Below are 18,677 nucleotides of genomic sequence, written 5' to 3'. Positions count from 1 at the left end.
AGGGGCAACAATGACAGCTGCTGGTCCCTGGGGACCCCTACCTGTTCTCGGAGGGGAGGCCTAGAGGAGCAGGAAGTGAAAGTGTTCCTCACAGAGAGGAAGCTGGGTGAGAGGGAGGTGGGGGGAAGAGGCGGGGCTGGGAGTATCTGAAATCGACCTTCCTCCCTATTTTGGGTGGCTCAGGCCTCAGGTGGCAGGGCTTTGGAGGAAGGGACCCTGGCAGACTCAAAGTCCAGGGGTACGAGCCCCAAAGCTCCCACCCACCCTGGAGTCCCCTCTGGGTACCCCTCACTCTGTTTCTCATGAGAGCCTGTAGATATCCTGGTTTCCTCAGTGGCCCAAAATCTCCCCGACTCCCTCCAGCTGCTTCCCAGTGAGCCCACAGAAAGGAAGAGCGAGGCCAGACAGCTGATTGTTAGTTTTTGTTTTTAATTTGTCTCCAATAAGCAATATCATCTGCCCACCCACACATGGAAGTGGGTCCTGAGTGAAGGTGGCCCAGTACCCACTCTGGGAGTTGGAGGCAGAGAAGTGGGAGGCCCAACCCTCACCCCCATTGGATGAGTTATGTTTGGAGGCCCCCCATCCCGCCAGGGTAGCTTAGTTTTTGACTACTTGGCCACAGGCCCCTGGGAGCAGTAGTATGGGGGCCCTGGGGCCCTGTCCTGGGACAGTTAGAAGTTTGGAGGCCCCCTGGCTCCCTGGGAGCTGTTAGAGATTAGGGAAGGTCGATCTTTGCCCCTGGGGGTGGTTAGAGGCTCTGGGCTGTTAGACAGGGCTGCCTATGCCTCAGTCCCCAGGAGATGTTAGAGATTTGCTGGGGTCAGGGGGCTGGGACCCCAGTTTTGGGAAAGAGTGGTTATGAGGTTGAGAGAATGCTCTGAGCTCCCCAGACAAGAGCTGCAAGTTAGGGAGGGCCATGGCTGGTTGGGGCTCAACTGTCCCAAGTGACCTGGGTGTCCTGCCTGGGAGACATAGCTGTCACTGGGGTTTCTCCCCCTCCGTGGTCCTGGCCTCCTCCTTGGTAGGAGGTGCTGACTTCCTGGGGGAAGCTGAAGTGGTGGGGTTGGGGCTCCCCGACTCTGACTGAGCATCTATGCTGGCATGCTCCTTCCGGACAAGGTCCTCCAGCTCCTTCTGCAGGGGATAATGTTTCCAGCGGTCAGAGGTCGCCATGCCTCATGGAGTCAGAGAACTAATGGGGCAGGGGTCCAGGGATTGGGCTTGGGGTGGGCTGGGGTGGCCCAGGCTCCTCACCTTCCATCCAAGGAGATCAGCAAGAGCCAGGCAGCCCTGGTCACAGTCACCCAGCCAGGCCACATCCCTGCAGGTGAGCGAGAGTCAGATCTCCCAGGCTCGCCCCAGGTCTCAGTCAGCTCTGCCCTGTCTGTGTGACTTCATGCCCTTCCTCCCACCTTGGACCCGTCCCTTGCAGGCCCCACCGCACACAGCAGCCCCAGGTCTCACCTGTAGGCCTTCTTGGAGTCGAAGTCCATGCCTCCTCCGAGGCCCATCATCATTCCCAGGAAGGGGTCAGTCTGCGGGGAAGAGGGAGTGTGGAGGGAGCTAGGAGGGCAGACCCTTGAGCCAGGGTCTGGGTTTGTATCCCCGCTCTGTGGCTTTGCTCGAGTGCCCTGGCCTCTCCGAATCTGTTTCCTTACCTGCGGAGTGGGGATGATCATCGAGCCCACTCCTAGGGTTGTACTGTCAGTAAGTTAATGTAGGGAAAATGCTTACAAGTGTCTGGCATGTGGTATGTTTTTGCCTTTTTGAGGAAACATCGCTCCCCAGGAAGGAGCCCAAAGCTGGTGACTCTGCTGTCACTGCCAAAGGCCCTGGCTCCAGCTCACTCTGACTCATCAGTCCCAGCAAGTGCAACATCCCTGTTTTGGCTTCAGTCACTTTGAGTTGGGGCTTTGTCACTTGCTCAGAAGGGTCCTGAATGACCCAGAAAACTATAGAATTTCAGAGTTGGGGCAGCCTACAGCTTGATCCCTCCAGATTCTGGAATCCGTGGTCCTGAGCCTCAGGGGTCTAAACTATTGGGTTCCCTCTGGACCCATCCTGAGGCAGGAAGAGAAGAATGCGGGGGGGGGGGGGGCGCATGAATAAAAGCTCACTCACCTGGCCAGTTTTTTCCTTGTTGATGAGCAGGCGTGGGGTAGAGAGTGGTGCCCTGTGGGGAGGGTGGACTGAGTGGTGAGGACCTGTTCTGGCTCCCCCAGGCCCCAGCATCCTCCCAGCCCTGACCCCCAACCTACTTGCCGATGAGGGATGCAAAGGGCTGCACCTGCAGGGAGGTGCCCATGATGATGAGCAGGTCGACCTTCAGGAAGTCCTGTGAAGGAGGAGTGTCGTGAGGCCTCCGGGACTGGGTGGCCATCTCCGTCCCCACCTCACCACAAGCTCACATACAGCTAGTTGGGGAAGTGACCCTCCCCAGGGCAGGGCCCAGGCTGTTCCACGTGGGCTGAGCACAGGGTGGTGGCAGGAATACTTGCCGACTGAATGCAGGAGAAGAAACGTGCGGGGAGGTTCTCGCCAAAGAACACGATGTCTGAGGTGGAGACAGACGGACAAACAACACAGAACAGAGACAGTGGATGGGGGTGTCAGAGAAGGGGAAGGAAGGGGATGAGAACAGGCAGGAGCAGGAGGCAGACCTTGGAGCTGTGTGGGAGTGCGGGGCAGTAGGGACAGGCCAGGGTGCGGAACCCTCTCCCCGGAGAGAGGGAGACCAGAGGTGGGGTGGATGGCTAGGGTGGTCTTCTTGGGAAGGATTAGTGGGGAGAGGCGAGGCGGGGTTCCCGGTCCAAACTTCCCTTGGTTGGTCCCAGGCCCCATGGCTCACCGGGCTTCACCACGCTCTGACACTTCTCACACTTGGGAGTCACCTCGGAGAAGATCTTCTCTGGGCGTGGAGAAGGGCAAGGGGAGAAGGTGGTGAGAGGCTCTGGGCTGGGGGCAGCCGGCCCTGCCACCCCCCTGCCCTTTCCTTCACTCTCCACACGAACACACCTTAGTCACCGGGGAACCTCCTGCGGGATCCCATCTGCTCAGAACGGACCCCCTTCTCAGAAAGCTGCCCCTCCCCTCCTCCTTGCCTCAGGAGCCCAGGGGGCGCTCCCAGCACCAGGCTTAGCTACTGAATGGAAGAATAAACCAATGAGCAGACAGTTGTTCCTAATAGGGGCCACTGGACTCCCTACTCCCCAACCTGGGGAAGTGGGAGCGAAGCTCTGCCTGTGGGCAGCCCCATTTCCTTCCTCCTGGGTCAGAGAGGCCTGGTGGTCCCAGGCCTGGCGGCAGAACAAGAGGGAAGAGTATGCAGATGGCCCTGGGGTGGGGAGAAGTCTTTAGGCGCAGCCGCTTCCCTGCACTTGGGTCCTGTGACTGGCCCCCCGTCCCCCACACACACCATCCTTGTCACAATCATGCTCCTTGTTGTTTGATTCAATAAACTTGAAACGTATTCTGTCACTTGCGACCCACAGAATCCTAGCTTGCTCATTCAATTATTTACTCATTTCTTCAACAGATATTTAGAGCACTGTTTTAATGCCTGTCATTTACTTAAAAACATTTCTGCATTGACATTATGCTGTTTTATGGGTGCTGCACATGATATTGCTGTAAGCGAACATAACGGGGTAATGTTAATTGTGTATCACCCCCAGCTGTGTGGCTGGGCTATTCAGGCCTCCTCACCCCAGGGGCGGTCAGCTGGTGTTTTGTCAAAAAGGCCACACTCCGGAGGCCCTCCTATAAGGGCTGTCCTTATCTCCCACGGACACCAGAGGCTTTGTGATGTCAGCATAAAGAATACAAGAAACGGGTTTCCAGGGTAAAATAAGTGACTTCTTAATCAGCACAATGGATGTCAGAAATAGTCTCTTGCTGGCATTCGAGAAATGTGTATTGGCTGGGGTTTTTTCTCCCTCTTTTGAACGCCCTGTCCCGACATGAACAGGGACTGTGACTTCAGCAAGCCCTGTAGTCTGCACCCTTGGGGGCAGCCCCAGCCTCCTGCCCTCACGAGGCCTGTGTCTGGCTTTGCACTCTATCGATTCTGCTCGTCCAAAACTCACGGGCTGAATCCTGTGCTTCTCGTGCAAGTGCTCTCCAACATGGTCATCATAGCAGGTATGGCTTTCTACATTTAAGCTAATAAAAAATTTAAAATTCAGTTCCTTGGTCCCACTAACCACGTATCAAGTGCTTAGCAGTCACAAGTAGCAAGTGGCTGCCATATCGGACAATGTTGATAGGGAAGGTTTCCCTCACCTCAGAAAGTTCTGATGGACAGTTCTGCTCTTCTCAGAGCTTAGACCCACCCTGGCTGGTGTGGCTCAGTGGACTGAGTGCGACCTGTGAACCGAAGGGTTGCCGGTTCAATTTCTAGTCAGGGTACAGGCCTGGCTTGCAGGACAGGTCTCAGGTTGGGGGTATGTGAGAGGCATTGAGAGATCAATGTATCTCTCACACATCGATGTTTCTCTCCCTCTCTCCTTCCGTTCCCCTCTTTATAAAAATAAATAAGTATTTAAAAATTAAAAAAAAAAAAGAAGTTAGCTCTGTTTGCCTTGATGCGCACCTCATGTATGATAGCGTAGGAGCCCCTCAAAGGACAGAGAGCGAGGGTTTCATGACCTCACGGAATGGGCTGTGTGACCATTTGGGACCCTCTCTGCTAACTCATTCCTCTTTGTGTGGCTGAATTTGTTCTGGAGCTTGCATCTGCCATATCCTGTCTGTGAGCTAGTGTTGGAAGCAATGAATCTGTTACCTCAAATCTTTGGAGGCTGCCATTATCTACTAAAAGGAGCCACAGAGCTGTGCAGGATAGAACCAGTGTCCACTGGCTGGAGGCCCTGTCCCCAGCTCTGAGAGGTGGACAGTGGGTAGGAGGCCTGCCCTCGTGGATGGCCCCTAGCCCCCCACCTTTCATCCAGCTGAGCGTGTACTCCTGCCTGCAGAGGGGGCCGACGCAGTGCGATGTGTGGAAGGTGCCGTGGGCCTCCACTAGGTCCTCGGGCTCCAGGCCTGCCACGCGCTCCAGGGTGTCTATGTTCTGGAAGAAGAGAGAGAGGGTAGAGGGTCAGGAGTGAACCACATGTCTCAGGGGCAGAAGGCAGAGCATGGAGTTGTAACCATGCGAAACCAGTGGGACAGGGAGAGAGAGAAAGAAGGAAGGCAAAAGCAAGCGGCAGAGTGTATCTGAAAGCTTGTTCATTCTGATAGTGCCACTAAAAGGGTAAAAGTCATGGATGCTTCCATGCAGGGGCCCAAACTCAAATGTATGTGGGTCCATACCCATGGCTATCACCCAGACCATAGGATGTTTTTCTGCAAATTCAGGCCACTTTCCTTCTATTTTTCAGATTATTTGTTTTGTCAGAACCACATACTTTAGTGCCACCTACCAGAAATCTGTTGAAATAATGTACAAATATACAATGTTTCCACCGTAACTGGAGAGGAGCCCCCCAAATGTGGCATCTGGCGGGGGCTGCACAGCTCTAAATGTGGCAGCCCTAGCCAAGCATTAAAAGAAATAAAAAAAACTCAGGAGGGACTATTTGGTTTTAACCACACCGTTTTCCTATTTTGCAGTCAGGTTTCTTACTCTGGTCTGTTTCACAGATGGCATCTTAACCTGTATTCCTTTAAGACAGAGATACTTTCCTTATTGACCAAACAGGAATATCCTCTTCCACATAGACATTTGTGCTCTCTCATTTTTCTCTAAACACGCAGTCCCTCTGGAGTGGTGTTTGTTTGCCCATGAGGCAGGTACTGATGGAGGAGACTGGCAGACGTTACAGAGATGGCCCATCATGTGCGGCCCATAGCTGAACTGACAAGGTTTCCTGGAGATTCCATGAACAACTGAAAGGTTCCCTTTCACGGGAAGATGGCCCCAGCTGCCTCCTCTGCTCCCTGCCCGCAATCAGCTTATCCCCAAAACATGCAGACAAGAGTCACTGTTTCCAGACTCTCCGCAGCTTTCCCCTTCCTCTTCTCTACTAGAAATCCTAGTTTTGCCTTTGTTACTTGATTCAGCCTTCTACCGACTCCCTTGCTTAAGCAGTGTGCATGCAAATAACTCAAGAGCGTGAAGAACTGCCTAACTGATCCTCTGTTATTCTTTGACACCACAAGAAACCACAAATGAAAACAAAGAATGAGGCCAATCTGTATGTATTGATATGAAATGATCTCGCCAAGATGTTAAAAAGCACAAAAACACAAAAGCAGTGTGTATAGGATGTGAAAAAGTATATTTGAATTTGTGTATCTGCTTGCCTAAGTATAGAGTAACCTCAAAGGAAACACAAGAAGGAGTCAGCAGCAGTAGCCCGCAGGGAGTGCAGCTGGGGGCTTGGCAGTCTGGCCCAGGAAAATTCCATACTGAAAGACAAGCACTGAACTCAAAATGATACAGAACAACTGCCCTGTGGTCCTGGAGCGTGGCAGCAAACAGGCAGTGGAGAGGAGGGGGGCCCTGGGCAAGGGCGGGCCATTCCTAGAGTGGGCAGTGGCCAACCAACCCCAGCCCACCGTTCTCCCTGGGAAAGCCATCCAGGGTGCAGCTCTTCCCATTTTCAGGAGGAAACTGAAGCCTGGATTTTCACCTGAAACCTCCTGATTTGTTCCCTTTTTGTTTCAAAACGTCATGTCCCTGGTTGACACATCACCAACGGCAGCTTTTAAAAAGCATGAGGATAATGGATGTTTCTCATTCATATCAGTGTTTCTCTTCCTCTTCCTCCCTTCCCCTCTCTCTAAAATTAAATAAATAAAATCTTAAAGAAAAAAAAGGCCCTAACTAGTGTGACCCAGTTGGTTGGGTCTCATGCCACAAAACATATCCGGTCAGGGCACATAACCCGGGTTGCAGGTTCGGTCCCCAGTTGGGGTGCAAACGAGAGGCAGTTGATTGATGTTTTTTTCTTTTCTTACGTAGATGTTTCTCTCCCTAGCTTTCTCCCTCCCTTCCGTTCTCTCTAAAAATAAATAAATAAAACCATAAAAAAATGAAATAAAAGTGTGGCTGTGCCTTACCAAAAGGCGAGCTGAGGTTGGAGATCGATGAGTTTGTGGTGACAAAGAATTTCCTTCCTTCAGCTGCCCAGTTAAAAGATTTTCATGACAAGTATAAGAGAAATAAAGACAGGCAAATAAACTGGTTATTTTAAAAAAGTGCAAATGCCATATATATTTAAAAGAATGTTTTGCTGTGGTGATCACAGTTACCTAAATGAACAGGACAACTGTTCTCACGTTCGAGTGGATACATGTGCCTTGGGATTAAAAATAGCATGACACATGCTTCAGAATTGCTGTGTCATCACAATTCAGAAAGAAGTGAAGACAACATGTTCCAGAAAACTGGGTCAGTGCTCAAATGGTGGCTGAGATCAAAGAAGAGGGTGCCAAATTTGAAAAAAAAGAAAAAAAAAAGGTTTTCTGAGATGTGAGAGTGGAAAGATTTTTTCCTCCTTTACCTATTTTAGGTAGTATGCCATTTTGAGTATTATGTGTAAATGTCATGCATTAAATATTGCAATTGGAGGGGAGAATACCTGCAGAGTACATTTCGACCCCAGAATGTATTCGTGCTGGCTCTCATGTAAAAACAGTGGGCAGTCAGTGTGCTTTTACAGTCAAGGGCGGGGTCTTTGCCCTGGCAGGTCTGGGAGGTGAGCCCGCTGATCAGTCCTAATGGGCCACTTCGCCTCAGGCCTGGACTCCTCATGCTGCAACCCTCATACTGTCTGGTGAGTTTAAACATTGTCTATATTCTGCTCCTGAGGCACAAGTCTAGACTCCTTGTCCAACCATCTGTCCACATCTCCACGTGGGTATCTCAGCTTCCATAGACCTCAAAGCAAATTTCCCTTCTGTCCCCCGCCCTTCCAACCTCCCACCATCTCAGTAAAAAGCAGCAGGTGCTCAGGCTAAGAGCTGTCCCGTCATCCTGACCCCTCTCTCTCATGAATCATTTAACATGCAGTTCATTAGCAAGTCCTGTTGGTTCCCCTTTCAAAATGGATTTATAACCCACCCCTTCTCCCTCAATGGTCCGCATCCTGGCCCAGTCTCCATCCTCTCCTGCTTGGACCATCATGGCGGCCTCTCCTCTGTTCTCTGCAACCCTTCCCCACTGTGCCCACAACCTAGCCCCTACAAGCAGCCAGAGGGACTCCTGGTCTTGCCCCTGCCCTGCTCAGAACCCTCCTGTGGTACCGTCTCACTCTTAGTAAAGGACAGCGCCATGGCCCCCAAGGCCCCGCATGGTTTAGCCTCGTCACCTCCCTGGCCTCGTCTTCCCCATTCTCTCCTACTACTGTCCTCTTGCTTACTCAGATCTAGCTTATTGAACGTGCCAAATACAGTCTCTCTCAAGATGTTTGCACGAGCTGTTTTCTGTGCCTGGAACTCACTCCCCCGAGATAGTCCCCTGGTTCCCTCCCTCCCTTCCTTCAGGTCTTTGTCTAAATGTCCCCTTTCTCAGTGAGGCCTTCCCAATACCTGGTTTACAACAATACTCCACTCCCCAACCACACACAAAGAGTTTTGGATTCCCCTTTCCTCCTTAATCCTACTCCACAGAACTCTCACCATCTGCCACACTGGATAAGCTACTTACTCATCTTGTTCACTGCCTCACGCCACATTAGAGTGTCAGCTTTAGGAGGGCAGGGATGTCTGTTCTGTTTGCTGCCAGCAGGGCCTGGCACTGGGTTGACAATCAGTAAACATTTGTGACAGAAGTTGACAAACAGGGATGCCAACAGGGCCAAGGTGAGAAGTCCATGAAATCATGCATGGAGGATACTTGGCTTCAGGTAAGCTGTTTGTATCATGTCTGAGCCACCTCCCATGGATAAAACTGACCCTCTGGGAGGAAAGGTCAGGTTTATCCTGAGCCTGGGCTCCTCCTAGAAGGTGACTGACCCCTTCCCCATCACACCATCAGCTCTAGGCACGAGCATCTGCCCCTATTTGCAAAATATGGACCTACAAAGAATTCACCCTCCCCCTGGTGGCAGCTTCTGAGGTTGCAGGCTCCAAAAGGCCAGGTGCAGCGAGGAAATACTATAAGGCACTCTTACCCCTGGCTGGTGTGGCTCAGTGAATTGAGTGTTAACCTGTGAACTGAAAGGTCATCAGTTTGATCCCCAGTCAGAGCAATTGATTGATGTTTCTCCCCCTCCCTTCCCCTTTCCCTAAAAGTAAATAAAAAATAAAATCTTAAAAAAAAAATAGAATACCTCTTTATACTCATGTGTTCTCTATTTTATAATTTTGGGTTCGGAAGTATAATTAATAGCATGTATGATATAATTTCAATACATAATCATAAAACAAGGGTAGAGGCACAAACATTTTTTACTGTTAGGGGTGCGAGATCCCAGAATTCTTGCTGACTAGTCCAGGAGCCAACATGGCAAGCTGTCCTTGCCTGGCTACTCCAGGGTGAGGCATTTGGCTCACCACCTGACCTGGCACACTTGAGGCCTTTGTGCAAATTATAAAAAGATGCCCCTTTCTTAAGATACTATGTCCACCAGTTAGGATACTGTCACAGTATATGGATTTTGTTAGATCGAGTCACTCTGGTATCATCTGCTAGAAAACCCTAACATATATGAAATCTATGGTATACATGGTGTCCACCCCCTCAGACACAAGGTCCTTTCTCAGTACACATGGGATGGCCCTGAGAGGACTTCCCCGCCATGTCACCACTGACCTGACAGCGTGAAGCTACTCTGGCCTCTGCCTTATAGAAGGGCAAACTGAGGCTGAGAGAGGGGAAATAACTCACTGCAGGGCATGTGACAGAGAAGCAGCAGCCTGAGCTCTTGGCACTGAGGCACCAGGTCACACGCAACCCACCCTCTTCCTCCTCGGATGCCCACTGTCCCGCCTACCTGAGTGTAGCAGCGCAGGAGCAGCCCTTTCTCCTTCAACAGGCGGATGAAGTAGTGACACAAGGTTGGCTGCAGGAGAGCAATCAGAACAGTGCTGACAGTAACACAGAAGACCGTGTTTTACCTCATGGGATCACCACATCGACCTTGTGAGGCAGGGACCATCATTAACCCCATAAGGGAACTGAAGCACAGGGAGGCTGACTGTCTTGCCAAAGTCGCACAGCCACCAAGTTGCAGAGTTGGGATTTGTACAAAAGCAGCCTGGCTCCAGAGTCTGGGCTTTTACATGTATTGTCAACTCATTTAAGCCTTACAACAACACTTTTCATATAATATCATCAGCTTCATTTTATAGATGGGGTAACTGAGGCTCAAGATCAAAGGAGCAGGAAATACAGGATTAGGCGTCGGACCCTGGCAGTCTCGGCCCAGAGCCCATGTACTTCTTGACCATATGATGTTTGTTTAAGTGGTCTTTCCCATGCCTGGTGTCTACCAACCTTCTCTGTTCCCCTCAGCAAAAAAAAGAGCTCACCTTGAATTGCCCAGGATACAGCTCCTTGGCGAGAGCAAAGAAGGGCTCTGGATGTTTCTGTGGAAGAGACAGCGAAGGGCAGATGGACACCCAGATGTCTCTGGTGAGAGGAGAGCACATGACCCCATTCCTCCCTGACCCCGTCACTGCACACATTCCTTCCTGCACATACCTTGAAGTAGCCAATCTCAAAGATGGCCTCCGGGTAGGGAAGATGGTACTTCTGCAGGTTGGCATAGAGGCCCGTGGATGGGGAGCGGAAGTCGGGGATGCCCGCGGCTAGGGGAGGAGGGGCAGGGAGCAATCCATCAGGGACTCGGCCCCCATCTGTACCACAGTGACCCTCCCAAGTGAGGGGGCCCATACATGGCTCCCCCCAGCTCCTAGATGGGGCTCCCCCAAACTGGGGGGCGGCTATTGGGGGAGGGGACACTTACACGTGGAGATTCCAGCTCCCACCAAACAGATGACTCTGCGACCTGAAAGAGAGGAGTTTATGCATCTCGTGACACAGTTTGCTCAGCCCCAAAATAACCACCCATCACAGCCGCTGACACTGGTCACTCAGTGCCAGACACTGGGGCACACATTTACAATGCATAAATGGTCCTCTCAACCATCTTGAGGTGGGTGGTAACATTCCCATTTTACAGATCACCACTTGAGAAAACAAGTCTCAGAGAGGGGAAGCAGTCACACAGTTGAAAGAGCCAGGATGAGGACAAAGAATCTACTGTTTGAAATTATACCAACTTAGACAGTCAAGAAAAAGCCCCTAACTTAGAGAGAAGTTTCTGCCCCTAATTAGAGCTAGACAAAAACATGAGATCTTAATGAGGAGGCTGGGGTTGGAGGTTCTCCCAGAAGAGCTACAGGTTATTGTAACATTCTCTGGCAGAACTTCATCTTTTGGACACAATACTGAAAGACCATCTATTTCTAGCATATTACACACATTCCTTTCTGCCATAATCAAACACACATCAGCCACCTGAGGTATGGCAATTTTCAGGTGAAGACCAAAGACTTGCCACGCTCAGCCCAGACCTAATGAACAGGACAGTGGATGAGGGCTTCAAGTCCTGGCTCTCCTGCTCACTAGCAGGGGGTCTCAGTTCAGATCACCAGTCTGACTTCACCTTCCTGCTCTATTAAATGGGCATGCAGTACTGACCTTGCAGAGCTGTTGAGAGAATGAATTTACTCGTGTTAGCTTCGATCTGTGCCCCCTGAGCCAACACTGTATGGCTGATCCTTGAACAATGTGAGGGTTTCCTAGAGATAACACTGTCCCCACCCTGGCAGTTGAAAATTGGTGTATAACTTTTGACTGCTCCAAAACTTAACTATAGGCATAGAGGCCCGTGGCTGAATTCTTACCTATAACATGAAGAATAATTAGCCCTGGCTGGTGTGACTCAGTGGATTGACTGCCAGCCTGTGAACCAAAGGGTCGCAGGTTCAATTCAAAGTCAGAGCACATGCCCGGTTTAAGGGCCAGGTCCCCAGGATGGGGCGCTCGAGAGGCAAGTGAACATTGATGTTTCTTTCCCTCTTTCTCCCTCCCTTCCCCTTCTCTAAAAATAAGTAAAATCTTTTTAAAAAAGTAATTAATATATATCTATATGCTATATGTATTATATACTGTGTTCTTACAATGAAGTAAGCTAGAGAAAATAAAATTAGGAAAATCATAACAGCAAATACACTTACAGTATTTATTGAATACTGTTTATATTGCATATAAATGGACCTATGCAGTTTATATCTGTGTTGTTCAAGGGTGAACTGTATATGTGTTTGTTATTATTCTTTGAGCCAATCGTACTAAACTTCTTGAGACCCATAATTTGTATACCTATAAGTGCTTTATTCCCCCATTTTACCAACTTTCAGAAAAGTGGATGGGAAGACCTGGCAGGGGTTGAATCATTCCACTATAGCCCAGTTGCCTCTTCAGCCGCTGGCTGGCAGAAGCTGTGCAGGACCCTGGCATCTGCCCGTCAGCTGATGGACAGACACAAGCAAAGCCCTGTGAACCAGGGGCCTCTGGGGCGTTCTGTCCAAAGGAGGGCAGCAGGGGTGACAAAGGCTGAGGCCTGCCACAGCCTTAGCCCTCAGCTCTCATCTCAGGGATGCCAGCAAACAGGGCCTGGCCGGACCCAGTGGGGGCTACATGGGAGGGAGCCTCTGTTGGGATTCAGGGGCGCTGAGGTGGAGTCTTGACTGTGCTTCTAAGCAGCAGGGTGACCCTGTACTAAGTCACAGCCTCTCTGTGCCTCAGTTTTCTCCTCAGTCATGATCACTACTGTAATGACCTCACAGATAAACTGTGGAGATCAAATGAGAGGAGGTCTGTGAAATGCATGGCTCAGTGCTTGGCAAATAGTGAGGGCTCAATTAACTGTTATTATTTATTATTATCACCTCATAGGCCCTCTCATGAGCCAATTATCCTAAAATCCAGGTGTAGGAGGACAGAAGGAACAAAAGCTTTGTAGCCACTGCCTGCGTCCTCTGGGGCCCACCCAAGCCAGAAGCTGGCTGCAGACAAGCTGCCTGGCCTGGCCAGGAGCAGGAGGCTCAGGGTGGCGGGTCTGGCTGCCCGAGGAGGGAGCCGGCAGCAGCTGGAGGACAGGGAAACTGGAGAAGACGTCTTCAACAAAGGGCTGTTCAGGACCCTTAAAGGGTTGATTGTTGTAGTGGAGGACTGCCGAGGGCTTGGATTCTCAGACTCTGGTGACCTCAACTCCCAGCAAGAAATATAAACTACATGGTGACCCAGTAAAGGAGGCACCTACACACTACACCTGAAAGAAGCTTCCTGTAACAATTAATAATCAAAGGGAACACTTACACAGCTCTTGTTATGTTCCAGGTCCTGTCCTAGGCATTTACATATTTATTGTTTTAACCCCCCAGTAACTCTGTGCGGTAAACACTATTATTATCATTCTATCAAACAGGTCTGACCCATCAGAGCATAGCCCTTAGTTCAGCAATGAAGACATAACCCAGGTCTGGCCAATCAGAGACAATAGTGATTTGTTTGGGGTAAGAACATGACCCAGCCTGGGCCAACTGAAGCAAATTTCTGCTTTTTTGCTTGAACCACTGGGAGAAAGATGCTCTCTTCAGTTGGAGCTGTGAGGCTGGTGGAACTTGCATTTGGAGCTGCCAGGAGCTACCTTTACTTTACCCTAACACAAGAGAAAGCGGCACCAGAGATGGCTGAGATTGTCTGACAACACGGAAGCCCCTGGACCCAGGCTTCAAGCTAGATTTTAGTTAAGGGGTCAAAAGACTTTTTTTTGGCATAAACCAGTTTGAATTGGGTTTCTTGTTACTTGTAGACAAAAGGTGTGACTAGTTCAAGTGGCTGGGGATGAGAGGTCAGCTGGGGCCAGGTGGGGAGCAATGGCCCAGAGCAGGTAGCGGAGGACTTACAGCGCTCACTGAGCATGTAGCGGGCCACCCCTTCCAGGGTTAGGCTGTCCAGCAGACGCTCCTTCTGGGTGCCCAGGCCCAGCGTCTGGGAGAAGAAATTCCGCAGGAAGTCCACTGGTTGAAGAGAGACCGCAGTGCGCATTCAGCCCCAGTGCTCTGAGGCCCAGAGAGCCCTGCCCCATCCCAGGGATCTCCTGCCTTCCCACAACTCAGGCTCCATGCCTGACCCAGACACGGGCCTCCAGGAGTTGGCACCGCACCCATTATCACATACCGGAATGTCGCCCTTGATGGAGGTGGGGGGTATCGCCCAGGCCCCTACCCTAAACCACTCCCCCTCCCCCCACAGAACCAGGCTTCTAAGGATGGTACTCACTCTCTGCTTCTCCACCAGCTGCTCCTTCCTCAGTGTCTGAATCCGAGTCCTGGAAGGGGTGGAGGTGGGGTGGCCAGGCCCAAGAAGTGGGGTTAGGGAGTGGGAGGTGGGTGACACCCGGTTTGGGGAAAAGGCTCTGGCTGGGAGGTGGGCCCAAGGAAGTGAGGGGCGGTGGAGGGGCAGCTCTGGGGGCCAGTGTGTGGGCTCTGGGACAGGGTGCCAGCACTGGGGACCTGGCCTGCCACTCCCAAGGAGAATAATTTCATGCAAGTGACTGCTTTTCTGAGTCTCAGAGCGCCACACCTTGGAGATGGAGCTCCAAGGGCACCCCTCTAAGGGGGCTGTTGTGAGATGAAATGAGTAACCTATGTGAGGTGCTCAGACAGCACCCGGCAGGGTAAGTGCTCAGGAAGTGCTGGCTATTGTTATTTCATGCCAAGTTCACATCCTCCCCTTGCATCCCCTCTTGCTCCCTGTAGCCTGTGCTCTCCTCACCTAAGTCACTCCATAATAATGGGATAATGCCAGTGAAAACACTTCAGCCTTCACCCTGTGGCCGGCAGCCCTCCTTCTGGAAGCCTCAGATACCACCTTTCAACGCCTCCCTCTCCTGTATTGACCCCTCCTCTTGGCCAAGCTCCCAAATGCAGGTATTGGGACTCTGTCCTGGGCCCTCCCTGCTTTTTCTCTCCACCTTCCCTGGGGGAGCTGCCTCATCCATGCCAATGGCCTTGGCCCAGTCACTGATGATGCCACCCACCTCTCTGACCCAAGGTTCCCATGGCCATCTGGATGCCTCCCTCTAAGGGACCCCAGGCCTCTCACTCCCACTGTGTGCCAAATTGGCCTCAGCATCTCCCTCAAGCTTGCTCCTCCTCCTGGACACCATCTCAGCATGGCCTCCAACTCGCAGTCTGTCAGGCGCCTCCAGCCCCGCTCCCCTGACCTCCTGCCATAATGTGTCCCCTCCTTAGGGGACACATTACCCAGGGTACACCTGGTCCAGCCTGTACTCTCCCCTTGGGGATCTTGTCTCAGCCTCCTACCTAAGCTCCCAGCCTCAGTCTCCACCTCTGATCTACACCTCTACCCTCTATGTGATGGCCTGTCCCCTCCACTTCAAGTCTCTTCTCTTTGGTGTCTCCAGTCTATTCATCTCATCACAAACATCTACAAGGTTCACCATGATTTTAGCTCCAAGAGGCAGGGGTTTTCTGTGTTCACCACAGGGTGTACAGTGCGAAGAATAGGGTCTGGTGCCTGGCAGAGCTCCAGAACTACTCACCACTGAATGAATGAATACCTGTGTCTCAGACCAGGGCTGGGCCCTACAATGGCTCTGGTAAAAAAAATTCTTACCGACTCATTCTCCTGCTTAAAACCCCTCCAATAACCTCTCTCCTCCATCGCTCACTCTCTGGTTCCAAGTCTTTTTGAATAGGAACCTTCCTTCCAAACAAATTTACATTTTTATTGCATTTTAGATTACATAAGCTGTACAAAAAGCTTGACATTTAGACAAGTTATAACTTGGGGGACCTGCCTTGTAATTCCACCCCTTTCCCCTGAGATAACCACTATTAACAGTACAATGGTAATTTCTTGAGATTTTTTTCTCTGAGTATATATTATTTTCCCAGAAATGGGTCATACCATTACACAATCCTGCACCTCGCATCTTCTGCAGAACTAGATACTAGAGACCCACCTCATTCTTTTAACTAGCTACAACATGTTGCATTCATTGTAAGGAGGCCCAATAGTTCATTTAACCATCTACTGACAGCCACTTGGGCTGTTTCCAGTTTTGCCCCATTATGAACAATGCTGCAATTTATGTCTTCAAATCTCTCTTTGGGACTGAGGATCCCTTATAACATTAAACCTTTTTCTCTGACACTGGCCCTGTTTGGGAGCCAGGCAACGGAGAAGCCCTGGCCTGACAAGAAGCTCTTGTACCCTCTGCTGTGCACCTGGGAGGTGCTTTAATCACAGCTTCTGTGTTGTCTACATCTGAACAGCAATTTCACTGCTGGGGAGAGGGGCTAGCATTCTTCAGGCTGCAGACAGTGAGGTTCTGTGGAAGGCCTCAAGGGCCCGGCCCAGCATGTGGGAGAAACTTGGCCTAAGCAGGAACTGAAGATGCTCACAGGCCCTTCAAGCCTCTCTAAGGCAGCCTGTCTACCTCTCCCTGAAGCATCTAGAAGGCACTGGGCTGTGTGCTGTGGATTTCTCTGGTCTTCTGAGTGATAGAGGACAGGATACTTAACAACTCTGCCTCAAATTCCTCACCTGTAAAATGGCCACAATAGGCCTTGACCCCCACAGGAATGCGGGGAAGATGAAATGAGATGATGCCTATAAAGCACCAAGCAGACTCCCCAGCTGAATAAGCAGAGTACGCAACTCAATAAATGCTGGCCATGCGTACAATTAGTTGACCACCCCCAGCCACAGCCTACTAAACCCATCACACTCTTCCACACTCCCAGGTCTTTGCAGTAGCTGTACCCTCTGTGTGAAGCACAACTTTTCATCTTGTCTAAGAAAATTCTAAGTAATTCTTCACGTATTACAAATGCATCTACCTCAATCTGACTCCTAGGCTAGCCCGTGGATTCCTCCAGGAAAGGGACTGGGTGGAATCTCTGTGACCCCACAAAGTTCCTTCTGGGCTCAAACAGTGAGCTACTTTCATAATCACTTTCATGTAAGATCATTTTCTAGTCACTTGTCCATGGGATCCATGGGTTCGGGGACCAAGTTGGATGCCTGTCTCTTCCAGGACCAGCATAAATGAAGCTCAGAAGGGACTGAGGCAGTGGGTGGGGCAAGGAAAGAGGAAAGTTCAGGAGGGCAGGCCTGGGCTTGAGGCTGCACACCCTTTTCTGACAGTCCTCAGAATCCACCATTCCCCAGGAGGCTGAACTGGGAGGTGGGGGCAAGGGATTGGAGCTGTGTGCTGAGGGCCCTGGGGTAACTCTCCCTTTTGTCACCTCCCCCCAGGGGAGTGGGGTAGGAACAGGTCCATCTCTCTCCTTCCCTCCACCCTTCCCCCATCTCACCTGAGCCTCCTGCACCTTCCCTGCCTGGGTCTCCAGAGGGTCAGAGGCTAGGGGAGGAGGGGGAGCAGATGTGGTTACAGTGGGGGGAATGGTTAAGGGGCTATCAACGGCTTCAAAGCAGGGGGATGGAGGCAAGAAGACCCACCAACCTAGTTACACTGGGGTACAGGGTGGTGGTAAAAATGGAGTAGAGTGAGGGAAGGGATGGGGAAAAGCAGAGTGGAGGGTGCTGGGAGGAGAGGTGGTCAGTGAGGGACAAAGGGGCTGAGATGAAGGTTTAGGAGAGGGAGGAGGAAGTAAAGGATACAGGGCATGGAGGAAGCCTTCGGAGGAGTTAGGACGACATATAGTGTCTGAGTGTATGTGCAGGGAGGGCTCGGTTTACAAGCAAAGGTAAGTTTAGAAAGGAAGAGAGAAGGTAAGAGATATTTGGACTGGAAGTGGGTGTGGGAGAGGAGGTGCGATGGGGATGGTATGTTTAGGAGAGGCATAAGAACTAGAGGGAAGAGATAGGAAGGGACACCAGGGGTGCCTTAGCATCCTACAGTTCCCCCTAACAACCAGGTACCCTTGGCAACCAGGACCGCAGCAACTTAAGCCCTTAGCAACGAGGGTCCTTGGCAACAAAGGCTAGAGAAACACGCGATCATTAGTAACTTGGGCGACATGTCAAACGGCCCCTTAAAATATCGCGACCCAGAAACCCACCAGCCTAACAATACGGATCACCTAAAAACGGCTGCCCACACCCCAACCCCACTCCTCCTACGTGCAGCCCCGATCTACTGTCCCACCACGTCCGCCCTCGGGCCCCGGGGCCTGCAGCCCTGAGCCAGGCCCCGGCGCGGCCCGGCCCGGCCCGACTTTCCCACCGAGGACCCCGACTCACCGTCTGGCTCGGCCATGGGAGCGGGGCGGGAGTCCTCGGGGCTGTCACCGACTTCTCTGTCCCGTGACAGCACCGGAAACAGTAGGGGCAGAGATGGGGGCCGAGATAGGGCAGAGAACTACAACTCCCAGCAGTCAGCGCGGCTGCATACACGCTTTCGCACAACGCCCGGCGCACGTCTTTCTTAGGTAAGGAAAAAAAATAGGCGAGGTCCGGACTACGAGTCCCAAAGTGCCCCGCGCTGGGAGCCATGCTGATAAAGGGTGCCCGGAAAATGTGGAAACAGGTAGAGAGCTGTAGTCCATATGAATACTCTCATTGGCCCGGTGTAGTACGGAGGCGGGGCGTGAGCGATTTAGCCTACTCTGATTGGGTGGATTAGGGGGCGTGTTGGGGAATTTCCCGCAGGGCGGAAGCTCCA

At 51.5% G+C, this 18,677-nt stretch overlaps 1 protein-coding gene across 1 annotated transcript; it reads right to left on the bottom strand.

Annotated features, from left to right (window-relative positions):
• Positions 1 to 409: 409 nt before the first annotated feature.
• On the bottom strand, positions 410 to 18,372 carry SIRT2 (sirtuin 2). The gene is made up of 16 exons (XM_054580812.1): positions 18,257 to 18,372; positions 17,368 to 17,414; positions 14,303 to 14,351; positions 13,927 to 14,040; positions 10,917 to 10,958; positions 10,652 to 10,758; positions 10,480 to 10,536; positions 9,942 to 10,010; positions 4,942 to 5,071; positions 2,852 to 2,911; positions 2,502 to 2,557; positions 2,262 to 2,338; positions 2,125 to 2,176; positions 1,468 to 1,538; positions 1,258 to 1,324; positions 410 to 1,137 (listed from the first exon to the last, which is right to left on the bottom strand). The coding sequence occupies exons 1-16, from the start codon at positions 18,270 to 18,272 to the stop codon at positions 982 to 984; spliced, it is 1,170 nt and encodes a 389-aa protein (XP_054436787.1). The 5' UTR covers positions 18,273 to 18,372; the 3' UTR covers positions 410 to 981.
• Positions 18,373 to 18,677: the final 305 nt, after the last annotated feature.

Source organism: Pteronotus mesoamericanus, unplaced genomic scaffold, assembly GCF_021234165.1.
Source record: "Pteronotus mesoamericanus isolate MK-2021 breed Mesoamerican mustached bat unplaced genomic scaffold, CSHL_Meso_final contig_639, whole genome shotgun sequence".
Classification (NCBI taxonomy): Eukaryota; Metazoa; Chordata; class Mammalia; order Chiroptera; family Mormoopidae; genus Pteronotus; species Pteronotus mesoamericanus.
The sequence above is the reverse complement of the archived record's forward strand: the minus strand, read 5'-3'. Positions and strand labels throughout refer to the sequence as shown.

What these genes read in the sequence shown, in the direction of transcription:
- SIRT2 (XM_054580812.1), bottom strand. An exon ending in TCTTCTCCTGCATTCAGTCG is followed by an intron (nt 2,339 to 2,501) that starts GCAAGTATTCCT and finishes CCTCCTTCACAG; the next exon opens with GACTTCCTGAAGGTCGACCT. An exon ending in CTGATCTCCTTGGATGGAAG is followed by an intron (nt 1,138 to 1,257) that starts GTGAGGAGCCTG and finishes TATCCCCTGCAG; the next exon opens with AAGGAGCTGGAGGACCTTGT.